Source organism: Amphiura filiformis, chromosome 10, assembly GCF_039555335.1.
Source record: "Amphiura filiformis chromosome 10, Afil_fr2py, whole genome shotgun sequence".
Taxonomy (NCBI): domain Eukaryota; kingdom Metazoa; phylum Echinodermata; class Ophiuroidea; order Amphilepidida; family Amphiuridae; genus Amphiura; species Amphiura filiformis.
In genome coordinates, this window is record NC_092637.1 from 34,079,103 (window position 1) to 34,098,608 (window position 19,506).

At 38.1% G+C, this 19,506-nt stretch overlaps 1 protein-coding gene across 3 annotated transcripts in view; it reads right to left on the reverse strand.

Moving 5' to 3' along the window:
- LOC140162774 (ADAM 17-like protease) overlaps positions 1–19,506 on the reverse strand; it is a 63,506-nt gene that overhangs the window by 22,930 nt on the left and 21,070 nt on the right. For all 3 annotated transcript variants that reach the window (XM_072186068.1, XM_072186067.1, XM_072186066.1), the window contains exons 10-15: positions 17,997–18,132; positions 17,199–17,306; positions 6,656–6,786; positions 4,174–4,243; positions 2,003–2,138; positions 567–737 (exon numbers count right to left, since the gene is read on the reverse strand). In XM_072186068.1, coding sequence (XP_072042169.1) covers positions 567–737; positions 2,003–2,138; positions 4,174–4,243; positions 6,656–6,786; positions 17,199–17,306; positions 17,997–18,132 — 752 coding nt within the window. The remainder of the gene's footprint in view (positions 1–566; positions 738–2,002; positions 2,139–4,173; positions 4,244–6,655; positions 6,787–17,198; positions 17,307–17,996; positions 18,133–19,506) is intronic.

A 19,506-nucleotide genomic window follows, 5' to 3' on the forward strand; every position in this document is an offset into this window, starting at 1 on the left:
GTTTCCCCATTCATACATATTCATCTACTTCCACCAATTAGTTTCCTCCATTCATATGTATTCATTTACTTCCACCAATCAGTTTCCTCCATTCATACATATTCATTTACTTCCACCAATCAGTTTCCTCCATTCAAACATATTCATTTACTTCCACCAATCAGTTTCCCCATTCATACATATTCATCTACTTCCACCAATTAGTTTCCTCCATTCATACATATTCATTTACTTCCACCAATCAGTTTCCTCCACTCATACATATTCATTTTACTTCCACCAATCAGTTTCCCCATTCATACATATTCATCTACTTCCACCAATTAGTTTCCTCCATTCATATGTATTCATTTACTTCCACCAATCAGTTTCCTCATTCATACATATTCATCTACTTCCACCAATTAGTTTCCTCCATTCATATGTATTCATTTACTTCCACCAATCAGTTTCCTCCATTCATACACATTCATTTACTTCCACCAATCATTTTCCTCCATTTATTCATATTCATTTACTTCCACCAATCATTTTCCTCCCCTCATTCATACATATTCATTACTTACTCATCGATGCATTCATCTCCATCAGCCTTTGATGCGGACGGTGGACACTGATCTGAACGCCCATTACAATAGGCCGTCTTATCGCAGTCAGCATCAACTTCGGCAGTACGACGGCATACTTTGGAACTAGGAGCATATAGACAGTCCTCACAGCATGGTGAATTTTGATCGCTATGGATTTAAAAATAACAAAATTGGTTCCAAAGTAAGTGATGGTAACATAATAATACAGTAGGCATTCATTTGAAGAAAAAAAAATTGATAGAAAATATTAAGGAAAACAGATACATCTATATTAAGTTTGTATATCTGTTAAATATATGTGAATTTACAATTAAAATCAAAATAATTATGCTATAATTAATGAAGAGTTCAGATACAAAATCAGTGTATTCAAAGGCTGCAGTGTTTAGGGCATTCCTGCAATAGATATTGCATTTAATCAGGAGATGTAAGAGGCCTGAAAAAAAAAAATCTGAAAAAGCGTGGGGCTAAAAAGCCCCAAAACAGGCTGAAAATAAACAAAAGTGCGAAATGTGGACTAACAAAATCTGGCTGGAATTCCAGATTAATCCTGAAAACTTAGGCTATTGCAGTTGATATTCATATACCCTCTATGGAAGACATGACCGTAATCTTCCACACAGGGAGTGTGAATTTCACATAGGGTTACCTGAATGGGTGACACCATTTGAGCTCTACCCCACTGTGTGGAAGATTAAGGTCATGTTTTTCATAGGGGATGTGTGGATTTCAACTGGAATAGGCCAAATATACTCTGCCATAGCCTGAGTTCTGAACAATAAGGCCAAAAAAAAATTGTTTGTTTGTCCATAGAGGCTTATGAAACAGTTGGGTCGGTTGGTTGGATTTTTTTTTTTTTTTTACAGATATTGCACTTGAAACTGACAATTTGAAGACTGGTAAATAAGTCAAAACACACAGCACTTTACTGGTTTAACTCTTGAGATGGTTCTGCATGTTATACTGTTCATTTTCTTTACATTTTCATTCTTTAAATTTATACCAACCACTGTTTTATACGATGTCCCATCGATGCCAAAAAAAAAAATAAAAAAAAAAAAAATAAATAAAATTCAAAAAAAAAAAAAAAAATTCAAAAAAAAAGAAAAAAAAATTATTCGGTCGGGACCAGGGTACACGGTCGGTCGGACGTGGACAAACAAACAATTTTTTTTGCCTAATCTCACATCATGCATTGTCTAAGAATCTATCTGCCATTCCAGTTGAATCCATACACCCTATATGGAAGACACAACCTTACACACAGGAGGTGTAGATTTCAAACAGTGTCACCAATTCAAGTAACCCATCTGAAATTCACTCCCTGCGTGTTCGGAACACTCAGGTCATGTCGTCCATAAGGGTGTATGGATTTCAACTTGAATAGCCCGACCTGAAGGCGAATAACTTACCTGCATTTAGCAGATTTTTTGAGTTTACAATTTGCGCTGCAACATTTATCCTGGTCGTTTAAGCCGACCAAGCCGGCATCACACTCTTCTCCTTGTTCAACTCTGTAATTGCCGCATAGTATGGAACCAGTCGGTACTGTGCAATGAATAAGTCAAGAAGTTATTTGTAGCTTCAGGAAAATTTTCAGTAATGTAACGGTTGTGTAAGACCAATGGGCTGTTCCAGTTACATACACACACCCCCTATGGAAGAAAGACTCCTACACAAGGAGTGTGAATTTCACATGGGGTTACCTGAATGGCTGACTCTATTTGAAATTCACACTCCATGTGTGGGAGATTAAGTTCATGTCTTCCATAGGGGTGATGAATTTTAACTGCAATAGCCCAATAAGCACAAGTTGAAGTGCACATCTCTTGGTGTCTAGCCCAAACTGCTATGAATTAACTTTTATTATTATTTTTTTTTTTTTTTGGGGGGGGAGTTATAACACTCTTCCAGCACAACCAGTCTGTTTACCTTGCCATCACTATATGAAGAGCTTATTTCCAAACCGTGTTAAGTCCACCCACCTTCAAAATTGAGATTTTGATGAAAATGGGTAGTGAGTAACTAGGGCTATCCAGCAATGTGTTTGTTTTTTCCCAAAATTAGTCAAGTTCAAATATTGACACACAAAGTATCGATTTTTTCCAAAACGTGTTAAGTCCAATCCAGTTTTGTAGCAAACTGTGTTAAGTCCATGAACAATGCCCTTGTGGGCAGCTTGTAGGCAAGTAGCACGGCATAGGGCTTCCAATAGTTAATCGCCAACGTTCTTGTTTGGTCCTGAGACTAGTATACATGAATTTGGTCTGCATAAAAAGTTGTTGTTGTTGTTTTTGTTTTATATTAGTAGGCTTAGTTTGTATGGGATTTCTGAAATATTTGATAGATACCTCCAGAAAGACATGAATAGGGTGGGAAGGGGGAGAGGGGGAGGCTGTGATGGTAGAATTAATGTTAGAGGATGGTGGTAGAGATAGTTTTGATATTATTATTTTGTATGATTATCAAAATGTGCTACTAAATTCAAGGTATAATTTTAAAGTTAAAGGTATAAAAAAACTTAGGACTTAAAAACTTACGACTGTCAATATGAGATTAGGGTGGCAGCATGGGGAGGGGGAAATATTTGTGATAATGTGTTAAAACAAGTGGATATTTCAGGTCATCACTTATTGTCAGTGAAATGATGTTTATTTAATTCTGAGAAATGCAATTCAACTATGTTTTGAATTTTGAACTATTTTAAACGTCGAATTTTGGTAAAAAATGGGCAGCAGGAGGGGGTTCAAGATGCAAGGTGTTTTGTGGCAAAATTGTGTTTTATAGTAGAGAGAATCACGCTTTTGTATGTTTCTAATAAATTTGTTATCTTTTAAGACTAGTTTGAGAAAAATATGGTTAGTTCTGTGTTACAGATACTATGTTTTGTGTCAAAATGTGTTAAGTCCATGCCAGAAATTGTGTTTTGTGTCAAAACGTGTTAAGTCCATGCTATTTTTAAAACAAATTAATTCATTAAAAAAAATCAGAAGTCTCTAGATTTTAACTTAACATGTTTTTATGGTCCTATTTATGTCGCCTTCACTTCACTGTAATTTTATAGAAATCAAACTTTTTTTCATTGCCATAAAGAAAATTCCTGATTTTCTTCAAAGTGAATCTTGTGGACTTAACACGGTTTGGAAATAAGCTCTTCATATGTTGGTTCACCTCAAGTTTGGTAGTGACATAGGGGCAGATTTTGCTGGTCACAGTATTGAGTTGTGTGCAGATCGCGCAGCGCAAACATGCACAAATACAAGGGTGGTTTGTTGTCATGTTTGCATTGATGTCACTACCAAACTTGAGCTGAACCAAAAAATATATATGCTGGTACCTATAGCCCTGGGTACAGGGAGAAAGACAAAAGACCATGGGCTCGATTATCAAAAACAGTGTGCAAGCACAGCGCAGGGGGTATTTGATTTTTTTTTAATGTGGGTTTTTATGGACTATGTATAGGAAAAATCCCAATATTTGCGAATGGGGCTTTCTGCCTCCCCCGCCCTGACTACTGGCCTGCATGGACTCCATCTAAGATACATACAAACTTGAAAATTAATGGGCTAAGTTTATGTCTTACCTGCAAAACAGCGTGATGCTTTTCCTCTTAATACGGGTCCAATGAGTCTCTTACTGCAAGGTGAGAATTGCTGTGATACAGAAAGAGAATTCAAAATGGTTTAAGTCTTTAAGACACATTGCAATTGGTTATAAACAGGACTATATCATCTATTGAGCCAATCAGAAATATGGTAAGGAAAAACAGTGTGGTGAATCTATTGTTACAAGGTAAGAATTGCTGTGATGCAGAAGTAGAATTCAAATGGTTTAAGTCTCTAAGAACTATTGTGATTGGTTACACACAGGGCTATATCATATATTGAGCCAATCAGAATGGTCAGTAGGACGGAAGGTTAATCAATAGCACTGTAAAAAGGCAGAATAACCATGGGATGGCATAATAAAAAAAAAAAAAGCGCAGTGATTTATAGTGCGCTACGCACAGGCACAACGCCTAGACGTTGATCCACAAGCCTCAGCACACTTTACAGGTTGTCGCTGACCACTACGGCCCACATCAATCCACAAACCATTAAACAACAATTCAGGGACTTTGCTGCTTCAAGAGCGCACACCCTAGGCATTCCACAAATAACCATCGCAACCAGGATCAGCTCCCCGAGTTTCGTACGGGTTACAACGAGACAAATTAGCAGTAAGTTCCTTGTCCAGGGGAATTTCAAGCTAACTCAATTTTTCCAATAATCAGTCATAGCAGTCAAGCTGACTCAATCTTTAAGGCATCCAACTCTGCTGCATTGTTGTGTGGCCATATACATGCGAGTTCAAGCCCTGACACAGTCCCTATTGGCTCCGTTAACTGTGCAAAAATGCACGAACTGAAGGAGCTGATCTGTGCTAGAACTTGAGGAGCTGATCCAGTTTGTGGTGGTATATTGTGGTTTGCATAGGGTATGCACGGTGGTGCAATGGTATAAGACTTTGATTTATAATTGTGAGGTAGCTTGAGGTTGTGGGTTCGCATCCCTGCAGAGTCAATGTGTTGTGCATTTAAGCAAGGCTCTTCACCCCTATTGCCTCTCCCCACCCAGGTGTACAAATGGGTACTGGCTTGATACAATACCAGGAGCAGGCCGCGACAAATCTCCTGTCCGATAGCCCGGGGCAATCAATTTTTTTGTCGGGCAACTAAAACTCTGAAGAGCTGTGCCCGATCGGGCAAGACTAAATTAAAACCAATTAAAGCTTGAAGATGCAAAACGGAGTATTTCTGTCAAACCTAGCGTGTTCACGGAAGTAAAAAACAGTCAAAACCAAGTAGAAAACTTCTTGAAACGGCCCTCAAATTTTTCCGATGCTACATATCCATACCAGACATATATGCTAATGAAATGACGTTAGTGACGTAGTGGTAGTAAACTATAGTTTAGCCAATTATAGAAACTGTTTCGTGCATATATAATGAGTTTTTATGACGTCAATGACATCAGCTGGCCATGTATTTGCATGTACATCGAGATTGAGACGTGTTAGTGGTTGGCAAAATACGTAAATCGCTGTGACTTTACTGACAAAATTTCACATAAAATGCAAATTTTTTCCACAACAAACAAACAGTATTGAATGCATATGAAATGTTTATTTTTATAGTGGTTTCATGAATACTCATTTATGTATCAACTTAACTGAGAGAGTATCGGCTTTTCGCAAGAATGAAACTGCCGAATTTGACGTACTTACAACTACGAGTTACATGCACTGCATGATGTGACTTTGCTGACAATTGTTGCCGGGAATATGGTTAATTTTCGGGCAATTTCGGGCAACCAATTTTTGACTATTGCCTGCCCGATCGGGCAAGTTAAAAAATAAAATTTGTCGCGGCCTGCAGGAAGGCAACAGACTCCATGCATGCAGAGGTGTAGCGATCCCCGTGAAACAAATTTCACTGAGGAGTCTGGCCCAATCACTTTCAAAGAGAGATGGGCATGCCAGACTGTGAACACATGTTCATCCCTTTTACCTTCTCAGCTGCAAATCCCTGGTTGCTGTTAAGAAATGGTTTAAATAAAAAATGTAGATATTTATATAGCGCTTTATGCCGTAAACAGCCTCAAAGCGCTTTACATTTATTCCGCCGTTATTAGAATATGTCGGAACCACATTTGCAGCCTACAATTGGCGCAGGGGTTCATCAGTACAACGACTGTGACTACCCCTAACAGCTTCCCATTACACCTGGGTGGGGTGAGGCAAGCGAGGCAAAGCGCCTTGCCCAAAGGCGCAACATGGTGGTGGGACGGGGTTTATATGGTGTACCTTCGGCCACAGTGGTCAACACATTCCTGTAAAGCGTGCAGAGGCTTGTGGGTTTATGATTACACACAGCGCATTATAAATCACTATGCACATTTTGTTGAAGGACTGTAAAATATCTCCAATGATCTGCTTCAAAAAGGACAATCTCACACTATATTTGAACAGGCCAAAATGAAGATGCACAGGGCAATTTTGGTCAACTTTGTACCAATGTTCCTTACCTTATTTTTTGGTTGTTGACCACTAACTGAAGCAGGATACATGAGGTAGTTGCCACCTTTAGCATTTCCTGGTGAACACTCAGCCCCTTCTGTACCAGGGTCATGTTCACTACCGAAATTGTGACCCAACTCTGAAAAAAAAGTACAAAAAACACACCACAATTTATATGATATCAAAACCTTACTTATCAGTTTTTGATTCCTGTGGTTGGTAACATGTTAAAAGGGCATTTCGTGATCCATAGCCTCACCCCACCTTTTCCTCAAAAAAAAGTTGAGACTTTTATACCTCTGGAAACCTCTGGCTACATAATGTTTATGTATAAAAAAAATTCTTGTAGATTAATTTGTTTAGAAAAAATATCGCCAAATTTGAATGGCCATGTGATATACATAATCATGCATAACTCGCAAATGCAAAATCAGACGAAAAATGCCATAAAAAGAGGATGCTAAGATCACAAAATACTCCTTTAAGGATGCATACAGGATTATTCTGGAGGAAAATATTTAAGCCCTATTTTGATTGGTTACTCAGATGAGTATATCATGTAATTAACCAATCAGAGGGACTTTGACATGGAATCTTTAGAATTTAGTGGTGAACACTAAGAAAAATGAACATGCGTGGCGGCTTTGAAACAACAATATTTTTAGCCTTACTAAGATAAGTATATGTGACATGATCAAGGGAAATGAGTCGGATGTCGCTAATATTGATTTTGAGATAATGGCAACGAAAGTGTTAAAATTCTTTTGTTTTATATTGTTTTTAGGAATTGATAAATTGACGTAACTTTGCAAAGAAAAGTCATATGTAAATGGGGTTTTCAGTTTCTGAAAGCTCTAAATGTCCTCTTTAGAAACATATTGTGATGTGCCCTGAGTAATTTAATTTGATGATTTATCTTTGTTTACAAAGTTACATGAGTGATGACATTTTGGGGAATTCCCCTCTCAAATTGAGCAAAACAAGTTGAATCATATCTAATTTGGAATATTTGGAAACCCCCCTTCAGATTGTAAAGAGATGACATCATATATGGATTCCCTCAGGAAGTGATGTAATGGGATTTCCCTCAGGAAGTGATGTCATGTGAAAGGTTAATGTTATAATTAAGACTTTGGAATTCCCCAAATTGAGCATAATGTGAAGGCAGTAAATGGCCCAGAATAGAATGGGGTTTTTTCCCAAGCTTGGTATATAATAAGAAAATGTAAACAATGATTCACAGTTGATAGTGTTGATCTGGGCTATGCTTACAGTCCAATTCCTTGAAAGAAAGGAAATTACAAACCAGAAATATTTTATGTAGTCAAAGTACTACTATTTACCAGTGTTGTCGGAGAAGATCTAGAATACGTCAAAGAACGATATTCTTCCAAGAAAGGAAATATGTTCTTCTGTCGACTTGCTGAAGTCTGGTATTTTGATTCAACGCAACTGTCAAAATAAGTGGGGACAACTGCATCGAGTCCTGCTTCCTGAAGATATTGTGTGAAAGGTGGAAATAGCACCAAGTTTGGAGAAAGCAGCGCAAGGAGTTAAATTTGGAGAACTGCATAAGGAGTTTAGCATAGGAGAAACGGCGCAAGGAGTTTAGCATAGGAGGACGCAGGCAAGGAGTTTAGCATAGGAGAACGGCGCAAGGAGTTTAGCATAGGAGGACGGCGCAAGGAGTTTAGTATAGGAGTTAGCAAGGAGTTGTAAACGTGTTTGGAGAACACCATTTTCGTGTAAGGATTTTATACGCAAGGAGTTATCAATGCAAGTGTACAAAGGACTTCGCTGATTGTCGCAGGACAAGTGAATAGGGATATATTACATCAGTCGTCCAGAACATTACAAGAACTTTATGATCACCAAGAAGAAGAATGCTGGCTAAGTACAAAATAGATAAAGAGTGATTATATTTGATTAATGTATATGTGCATTTGTAGTCATTATATTGTACCAAACGAAACTTGCTTTCAATTAAAGACTTAGTAAAGACTTAGATTTTGTTAGCTTAAACGAACAGTGTATTTGTGTTGTGCATTCGTGTGAGTTCGGGTAAAAGGTGATTTTGGCCTTGAGTCAAGTACGACTCGTAACAAAATTGGGGGCTCGTCCGGGAAATACACTGGAAAAAAGTTGACATTAATTTACTGAGTCTTGAAAGTGAAAGTACAGTATGGAAGAGTTCAAAGCAGAAGAGTTTCTTGAAACTATAGATTGGGAGAAGTTTGATAAGTTGAAGAAACCTGATTTATTAGCATTTGCAAAATACTATGAATTGGATGTAAAGCAAGCCAACAGAAAACAAATAATCAAAAATGCCTTAATTGATGTTTTGGTTGATGAAGAGTATTTTGAAGAATCCATTTTGGAGAAGAGAAAAGAGGTTAAAACTGAAATCGGGGATGCAGTAAAGTTGAAAGAACTAGAAGTTCAGGTGGAAATGGAAAAAATGAAAATGCAATTGCAGTTGGACATGCAAAAGCTAGATATGCAAAATAAAGAAAAACAAGAAAGATTAGACATGGAAAACAAGAAATTAGAAATGGAAGAAAAAGCACGCTTAAGAAAAGATGGCGCTTGAGCACCACAAATTAGAAACAGAAGAAAAGGAAAAGGTAGCAAAATTGGAACTTGAAAAACAAAAGTTGGAAATGGAAGAAAATTTGAAACAAAAAAGAAATTGAAGAAAAGTACAAGTTTGAACAAGAGAAGTTAGCAAAGCTAGGTGACAAATACTCATCAAGTTTCTCCTCAAAGTCAGGGTTTGATGTTACAAAGTATGTAAAGCTGGTGCCTAAAAAAAAAAAAAAAAGATGTTGACGAGTATTTCCAACATTTTGAAAAGGTAGCTACAAATTTGAAATGGCCTCCAGAGCATTGGACCCTACTGTTACAAAGTAGTTTTGTGGGAAGGCCAGGAAACTTACTCAGCTCTACCAATAGAGAAGTGTAACAATTATGAAGAAGTCAAACAGGCAGTCCTTAAGGCCTATGAACTGGTGCCTGAAGCATACAGACAAAAGTTCAGAGATTCAAGAAAGCAAGCAGATCAAACCCATGTAGAATTTGCTAGAGTAAAAGAACACATGTTTGACAGGTGGCTTGGTTCAAAAGAAGTCAAAGCTGGTTTCGGCCAACTTAAGCAATTGGTTCTTATAGAAGAGTTCAAAAAATGTGTCCACGCTGACATTAAAACCCACTTGGATGAAAGCGCTAGCAAAATTAAAACGCTAAGTGACGGCGACAATGGCGGATTTACTATGGCTTAACTCACAAATTGAATGCGAGTAGATTTAGTCATAACAGAAGTTATTCAAACAGGTTCAGCCATAACCAACCTAGAGCAAATCAGGGTGGTACACAGGAAGGAGATCTCAGTCTAATCACAGATCCTGGTCTAATTCACAGCATAGTGCTGGTGGTAGAGGGACCCCATGGAGTTCAGGTACCAGACCAACAGGTGGGACTGAATTTAAATCCCAATTAGTTTGCAATTTCTGTAAGAAACCAGGACATACAGTGACCATGTGTCGGAGCTTAAAAGCCAAACAAGATGCACAAAAACAGCAGCAAACTGCTAGTAATACTGTAGGATGTGCAGTGTCACTTGAGTCAAAGAAACAAGTCAGTCAAATCAAGAAACAAGAATTCCCACAAAAGGAGGTGACACAGACAAGGTGTGTGAGGAATTTGAACCATTTGTGTTAGAGGGAGTAGTATCACTTGGTGATAATGGTAGTCCAAAGCCCATTAAGATTGTGCGAGATACGTGTTGTGCACGGTCTATGATTCTGGAAGGAACTTTGCCCTTTAATGAGGATAGTTCAGCTGGTAATGCTTTGATCCAGGGTATTGGGATGGAAATACTTAATGTACCTCTCCACAAAATTAACTTGACATCTGACTTGGTTTCTGGTCCTGTAACCATAGGAGTTAGACATGAATTGCCAGTCAAGGGAGTGTCCATGTTGCTAGGAAATGATCTGGCAGGGGGGAAGGTTTTCCTGACCCAATAGTTACAGATAAGCCCTGTTTACAGGATGACAATAGTGAGGAAAAGGAGATATTTCCTGCATGTGCAGTGACACGGGCAATGAGTAAGAAGGCCTCATTAGAAACAATTGAGGACAACCAAATTGATGACTTAGGCTACAATTTGGAAGACACATTTGTGTCAAAGTTGAATGAGAAAGAAGATAAACTTCCTTCTCCTGGGGATAAAAATACCCCTACAAATGACACAGCCTCTGAGCATGAACAACTTGGGGAAACCATAAAAGACCCATTAAGTCATGACAAGCTAATTCTGAGCAACAAAATGACCCAGAACTCAAAGAGATCAATCAAAGGGCATTGACCCTAGAAGAAGCAGAACAAAATTCTGTCTGTTTTTACAAACAAGATGATGTGCTAATGAGAAAGTGGCGCCCTCCTGATGCACCTGCCGACGAAGAGTGGAAGGTAGTGCACCAAATTGTGGTACCAAAAGTCTACCACACTGAAGTTATTAACATAGCACATGATAGTCCCATGGCAGGGCATTTGGGTGTTAAGAAAACTCATGAAAGAATTCTGAGACATTTCTGGTGGCCCACTCTCAGAAAAGATGTTTCTGAATATTGCAAAACATGTCACATATGCCAAGTAGTAGGGAAGCCAAATCAGAAAATACCTCCTGCTCCATTGAAGCCAATTCCAGCCTTTGATGAACCATTTAGTAGGGTTATTATTGATTGTGTAGGCCCCCTACCAAAGACTAAGTCAGGTAATCAGTACCTTCTGACAATTATGTGCTTGGCGTCAACACGCTTTCCTGAAGCCATACCCTTGAGAAATATTAAAGCAGTGACTATAGTGAAAGCTTTAACTAAGTTCTTCACATTTGTGGGGCTCCCCAAGTCCATACAGTCAGACCAAGGATCAAACTTTACTTCTGGAGTATTTCAGCAGGTCATGTATCAATTAGGTATAGAACAGTATACCTCAAGTGCATACCATCCAGAATCACAAGGTGCACTAGAAAGGTTCCACCAAACATTGAAAAACATGATCAGGACATACTGTTTGGAATTTCAGAGGGACTGGGATGAGGGAGTACACTTGTTGTTGTTTGCTGCAAGGGAAGCTGTTCAGGAAACTTTAGGATTTAGTCCTTTTGAGTTAGTGTTTGGACACACAGTCTGGGCCCTTAAAGTTGTTGAAAGAAAAGTGGCTCAATGAGAAATCAGATATCAATTTATTGGATTATGTCTCCAATTTTAAGCATAGGCTTAACAGAGCAACTGATATTGCCAAAGAAAACTTGAAACAGGGTCAGGCCAAAATGAAACAATGGTATGATCAACATGCCAAAGAGAGAGTGTTCAAACCAGGTGACAAAGTTCTAGTACTGTTTCCAATTCCAGGACACCCATTACACGCCAGATATCATGGCCCATGTGAGGTAGAGTCAAAAGTGGGTGAAGTAGATTATATTATCAAGACTCCTGGTAGACGCAAGAGCAGGCAGTTATGCCACATAAATATGCTCAAAGAGTATGTTGAAAGAAGTGACAGTGGCATTCCAAAACCTGTGTGTACAGTAAACCATACTGATAATGTAGACAAACATGCCGATGTATACGAAATCGCCAATGTAGACAAGAGTAAAGATGACAATTCTGATGTCACATTTGACCAGGATAAAGAGCTGGAGCACAAAGAGTATAATGTAAAATTGAACAATTCTGATGTGCTCACTAATTTGGACTCAAAGTTAGGTCATCTTTCTCAAGATCAACAAAGTCAAATTGCAAATTTGATTCACAAATTTGACAATATATTTCCTGATACGCCAAGTAGAACAAATGATGCATTTCATGATGTAGAGTTTGGTGATACAAAACCAGTCAAGCAGCATCCTTACAGAGTCAATCCATTGAAAATGGAACATCTCAAAAATGAGATCAATTACATGCTAGACAATGATATCATAGAACCAAGTAGTAGTGAATGGAGTTCACCATGCATTCTTGTTCCCAAGCCTGATGGTTCATACCGATTGGTAGCAGACATGAGAGCTGCAAATGTTCATTCAAAGACAGACTCGTACCCAATTCCAAGAATTGATGATTGCATAGACAAAATTGGGAATGCAAAATTTGTTAGCAAATTTGATCTTTTGAAAGGGTACTGGCAGGTTCCACTCACAGACCGTGCCAAAGAGATTTCTGCTTTTTGTACACCATTTGGTCTTTACCAATACAAAGTTATGCCATTCGGGTTGAAAAATGCACCAGCAACATTTCAGAGAATGGTAAATCAAATTGTGGCAGGCATAGAGGGATGTGAAGCGTATGTAGATGATTTGATTGTTTACAGTCAAACTTGGGAACAACACATGGAACAACTCCATCAATTGTTTAAGACTAGCGGGTACCAGCGCTTCGCGCGGGCCCCCGCTAGATGAGTAAACGGGAGCGGTTAGTAAACGGGAGCGGTTAGTATAAACGATGGAAATGGTAATCATGGCAATTGGTATCGCTTTTAACATCTCAATTATTACGCGGTTAGTGATGTGGTAGGCTTATATTTGTTGCCTCTACTTTGCAAACGACTTCCTTGGCATAACTTCTTTTGCGTAATTTTTGTACCAAACACCCTTTTGACTTATTTTTTCTTTGTCTTTCCCTTTTTTCTTTCAGTTTCTCTCTCTATCTCTCTTTCCTGCGTACCATTTCTCTCTTTCTTTTTCTTGCTTGTTCACTTTCTTTCTCTCTCTTCTTTCTTTCTTTCTTTCTTTCTTTCTTTCTTTCTCTTTCCCTTTCTAGCTTTCCCGTTGTTTCTCTTTCTTTCTTTCTTTCTCTTTCTTTCTTTCTTTCTTTCTTTCTTTCTTTCTTTCTCTTTCTTTCTTTCTTTCTTTCTTTCTTTCTTTCTTTCTTTCTTTCTTCCCTCTTTCTTTCCCTCTTTCTTTCCCTCTTTCTTTCCCTCTTTCTTTCCGTCTTTCCTTCCCTCTTTCCTTCCTCCTTCCTTCCTTTTTTCCTTCCTTCCTTCCTTCTTCTTTCTTTACATAGGCATAAATCCCGAGGTGAGTAATAAATTCCTCAATATTTTGATAAGGGGCATGGTCTACTGAATCACCTCCATGTTGACGCCCCGGGTTGACGCATGTATGTGGGTTTCTTTCTTTCTTTCTTTTTCCCTCTTTCTTTCCCTCTTTCCTTCCCTCTTTCCTTCCCTCTTTCCTTCCTTCCTTCTTCTTTCTTTACATAGGCATAAATCCCGAGGTGAGTAATAAATTCCTCAATGTTTTGATAAGGGGCACGGTCTACTGAATCACCTCCATGTTGACGCATGTGAGTTTCTTTCTCTCTTTCGTTCGTTCTTTCTTTTATATTTGTTTCTGTTTCATCAAGTAGGCCTATAGCAACATTGGGTTTCAAGAAGGTTGAGTTAGGCCTACATAGGCGGTGGGGGTGGGGGATAACCCCCCCCCCCATATTTTGATAAGGTCAATGCATGTTCCATACAATCACCCCCAAGTTGACACATGTAAATAATGTATAATATATGTAGGTGTCTGACAAAATTAACCTCATTTTGGCCAAACTAAAAGTGCCAATTTTTGCGGTCTTCGTGCGAATTTGTTCCACTTTTGAATTCACCAGTAGGCCTAATTAGCTTGCCATAAATTATTCTGTCGCCACCAAGATGCTGGCTTCACGGTAGGCCTATTTCAAGAAATTGATTTAAACGGACCCCATCCCCCATGTCAAAAGAAATCTACGCCATTGTTAATGTTGCCAAAAGATGCGGATTCACTATTAATATGCCTACTTCAAGAAATGTTTTCATCTCTATCCCGGCCCCAATGTCAAAAAAAAGAAATCTCGCCATTGTTGAGATATTATAGCGGTTGCGGTTACCATGCTAATAATGCCCCACCCTCCCCATCGAAATTCATCACAACATGACAAACGAATAAACTCAAATTACTTTCCAATATATGCCTAGGCCTACCTTGTTATTATCTTGGAAAGTCGTCACAAAAGAAGTTTCCGAAAGTTATCATAAACTAATGCAGTTGATTTATATAGGGGTTGCGGTTACCATGCCGCATAATGTCCACTCTCCATCGAAAGTCACCACGAACAAATATCACTTTCAAAATATTATATCACTTGGACCATTTTTCGAAAATCATCTGTGTAGCGGTTACAGCATAGGCCTACCATTGCAAACGGTGATAAACTGGAAGTTTTGTTACCATATTAGCGCGTCGAGAAGTTGCCACGACCTGTGCGTAATCCGCGTATAGCAACGCAGCAACGGACCGTAAATAAGCGGGCCACCATTGGTTGATCTACCGAATAAATCCAAATAATTATTTGTATTTATTAATTTATCTATCTATCTATGCATTTACCATTCATCTGGAAATGCTAGAACTTATTTATTTATCTATTTATTAATTTATCTATAATCTCCGAGATGATACCGATGAATCGATCAGTTCCTCTTCAAAGTATCGATTATCGGCAAGTTCCTCTTTAATAGTATAGAAGCTGTCTGAAGTACAATTGACAGTCAATCTGGTAAAAAGTGAGTTTTGCCATGCCACAGTCACATACTTGGGATATGTTGTAGGTCAAGGTCAGGTGAAACCTATCAAAGCTAAAGTTGAAGCAATTGAGCAATACCCCACACCTGTAAACAAGAAGGCACTCATGAGATTTCTAGGAATGGTTGGCTATTATAGAAAGTTCTGTCCAAACTTTTCAGAGATAGCAAGTCCTTTGACTGATTTGTTGAAGAAAGATGCAAAATTCATTTGGTCAGAACAGTGTGAAAATGCTTTTCACAAAGTCAAATCAATACTCATGAGTTCACCAGTACTTACTGCACCTGATTTTCAGAAGCAGTTCAAGTTGACTGTTGATGCCAGTGACATAGGCTGTGGAGGTGTTGTGATGCAAGAGGGTGAAGATCAAATTGACCACCCTATATGTTACTTTTCAAGGAAATTCAACAAGCACCAGAGAAATTACTCCACAATTGAGAAGGAGTGTCTAGCATTGCTATTAGCATTGCTACATTTTGAATCATATATAATAAGAAAATGTAAACAATGATTCACAGTTGATAGTGTTGATCTGGGCTATGCTTACAGTCCAATTCCTTGAAAGAAAGGAAATTACAAACCAGAAATATTTTATGTAGTCAAAGTACTACTATTTACCAGTGTTGTCGGAGAAGATCTAGAATACGTCAAAGAACGATATTCTTCCAAGAAAGGAAATATGTTCTTCTGTCGACTTGCTGAAGTCTGGTATTTTGATTCAACGCAACTGTCAAAATAAGTGGGGACAACTGCATCGCAGTCCTGCTTCCTGAAGATATTGTGTGAAAGGTGGAAATAGCACCAAGTTTGGAGAAAGCAGCGCAAGGAGTTAAATTTGGAGAACTGCGCAAGGAGTTTAGCATAGGAGAACAGTATAAGGAGTTTAGCATAGGAGGACGGCGCAAGGAGTTTAGCATAGGAGAACGCAGGCAAGGAGTTTAGCATAGGAGGACGGCAGCAAGGAGTTTAGTATAGGAGAATTGCATAAGGAGTTGTAAACGTGTTTGGAGAACACCATTTTCGTGTAAGGATTTTATACATGAGGAGTTATCAATGCAAGTGTACAAAGGACTTACGCTGATTGTCGTGGGACAAGTGAATAGGGATATATTACATCAGTCGTCCAGAACATTACAAGAACTTTATGATCACCAAGAAGAAGAATGCTGGCTAAGTACAAAATAGATAAAGAGTGATTATATTTGATTAATGTATATGTGCATTTGTAGTCATTATATTGTACCAAACGAAACTTGCTTTCAATTAAAGACTTAGATTTTGTTAGCTTAAGCGAACAGTGTATTTGTGTTGTGCATTCGTGTGAGTTCGGGTAAAAGGTGATTTTGGCCTTGAGTCAAGTACGACTAAATAACAATATGTAAAACTCATTTTCGACCAGGGTCAACATGTGACTCATTCCCTTGATTATGTCACATATCATGACTTGTTGTAATTATTTGAGCAACTATATTACTAATACAGGTGGCTGTACAAACATGTAGGTATTGTTGTTAGACCAATCTATTGGAATGCTTTTGTGGAGGGTGTCTGCCTTTAATTGTGTCTCCTCCATCCAAAAAAACCCTCATTTAGTAACATATGTGATGGATCAAGCAAAATCAGACGGAAGTTGGATATATTGATTTTCAGATATAGCCAAACAAAGATAATAATTTCTTTTGTTGCATATTGTTTAATTTTGGAAACACTTCAACTGTTCATATCTTGGACCTAAATGTTCAATTTCAATGGGGTTTCTGCAAAATGTAGCTTTGCAAATGCTTTATACAATCATGTAAAAAACTGAAAATTGACCCGACTTGAGACTGATTTTGTTTGATCACACCACAAGCTTGTAGACCATGTGATGACCATGTGATGACCATGTGATGACCATGTGATGACCATGTGATGACCATGTGATGACCACTTGGTTGACCTACCATGAGCTGTAACTAAATCTGCTTCTTGTGTCAGTACTCTCCTGCCCCAGTTCACTGTTGTTGTCAATCCTGTGTTCAAGTAGAGTTTGCCTTCACTGGAATAATATGCTGTAAACACAAGAACATGGTGCAGGTATTAGGGTCAAGTTTATTTAACTTTCCTTTTAAACCTTTATACTTATTTTGAGAGAGCACATGTATCTTTCTAAAGACTAAAACAAAAATAACTCCCTTTTGGATTTGTTTCTATATTTCAATAAGCATTTCTTCGATTGAAATGTTTTTGAAATGCATCGTCAATAGATCCATAGCCTATTCATACCTATTGGTTCTAATCCTACATGTTCTGACGCATGAGTAATTACACATGAATGGAGAGATTGCAGATTTCAAAAGTCGCAAAAATGAGTATCCTTTTACAAGATATCCAAGGACTGGAAAGCCTACCTTGTTGTTACACTTCACAATGCACAGAGACTATATGGGCTTATTTTGCAGGATATCCAAGGACAGAGACGACTACCTTTTTGTTACACTCACAGTGTACAGTGACATTATCCGCCAACGTGGCGGAAACACTTATTATTAACTTTTGGCTACTTTTGAATTACTGAACACTTTCATTTAATATGTGCTCAGTCGAGCATGAAGTCAACTACAGGTATGAAATTGGCATCTTTGATGCTATGAGTCTGCTGATGATGCATGCCAAAAATATTTTCAATTGAAGATAAACTTTTTGAAATATAGAAACAAATCAAGTTATTTTAGTTTTACTCTTTGTATGTTACAACTTACTTGATGTGCAGATGCCACCCACTGCATTACTTCTTGGTGTGCCGATATAGGCCAGGCCCAGGACACCATTGGAGAAGTCTTGATATGTGAACAAATGTGCTAGACAATAGGCACTGTGGTCTTCTTTACTGTAAATCTGAAAATGGGGGACACAAAGAAAAGAAGTCAACATCAAATTTCCTCTAATTTCTTATAATATAAGATTATATGATTGAGCTCTCGCAATTTATGCCTAAACCCAAATGGAAACTGATAAGGAAAAATGTAACATTATTTTCCAAGCGGTCCTGTGTTATGAAATAAATTAAACCTGGTTATCTGAACTCAACTGACTGAAAGAAGTATCCCCTCTGCATGTCCCAACCCAGCTACAAATAGGCTCTATATCTCCCCCATTGTGAATCAGGATCATGTACTGCATTTTATTAATTTTGTGAACCTACTTGTGTCCTTTGGCTGAGTCGGTTTTGGATATTTTGGGTTTCATACAACTAGTCCAAATAACTCGTTTTGATATAACACTATTGTGATGATCGTTGTGCAGCTGTTAGCAACAGGGTTGCCAGATGATTTTTCTTCCACTTTCATCAATTAGGGGTTCATTTATATATTGTCATGACTAAACGGTTACATTTAGTAACGAACCCCGTTCATACATACCAGTATATTTTGTGATTCATATTTCATGAAAATGATAAAAAAAGATTACAAGTAACATTATTAACATGATTTTTCTTCATTTCCTTTACCCTGTGCACATCAAGGTCACTGGGAATTAACATTATTTATGCCCAGCTTTCGACCAATCATGCACGCTGTTATATAGCGAGTGAACAGGTCATCAAATATATGACCTAAGTAATATATATGATCACCTGTTGATCTAATTGTATACAAAATTCTACAATAAGATGTCAAAAGAGTCTTTCATACTGAAGAGGGTGGGTGTCACATTACAAAATAATTAGTTATTCACTTAAAATCCATTCAAAAAATAGTACACAGGTGATGGAGGATGGTGCTGGGAACTGGATGTTAATTACGTTCTCATGCATTCCAACAAATTACAAGGATTATTTGTAAATATTAGTGGCTTATACGGACAACAACACATGTAACTGATGTAAAGCACGCTTCTTGTATCTTCATCACCAGGGTTGCCAAAGTTACGATTTGGTAGCCCAATGTGTGACTTTTGAAGACTTATCCCACAACTTTTGAATAATTCCTCTCCCATAGAAACTAATGATTAAAAATAAATTTGATCACTTTACAAAATTGGTTCTTGTGACTTCCGCTAGTTTCCTGTCACATAGAGAAAAATTGGGCGACTTTTTGATCATTTGACCTGCAATTTGGGCTGAAAATTGTTGGCAACCCTGTCCATCACATTTAGAGAGACTGGTATGTCAGCACAAGGGGTAGAAGATGATTTTAGTAGGAAAGGGATCACATGAGGAAATAAACAGGACACACACCAGTAAATTTTTACTCGTATTTGGAACCACTG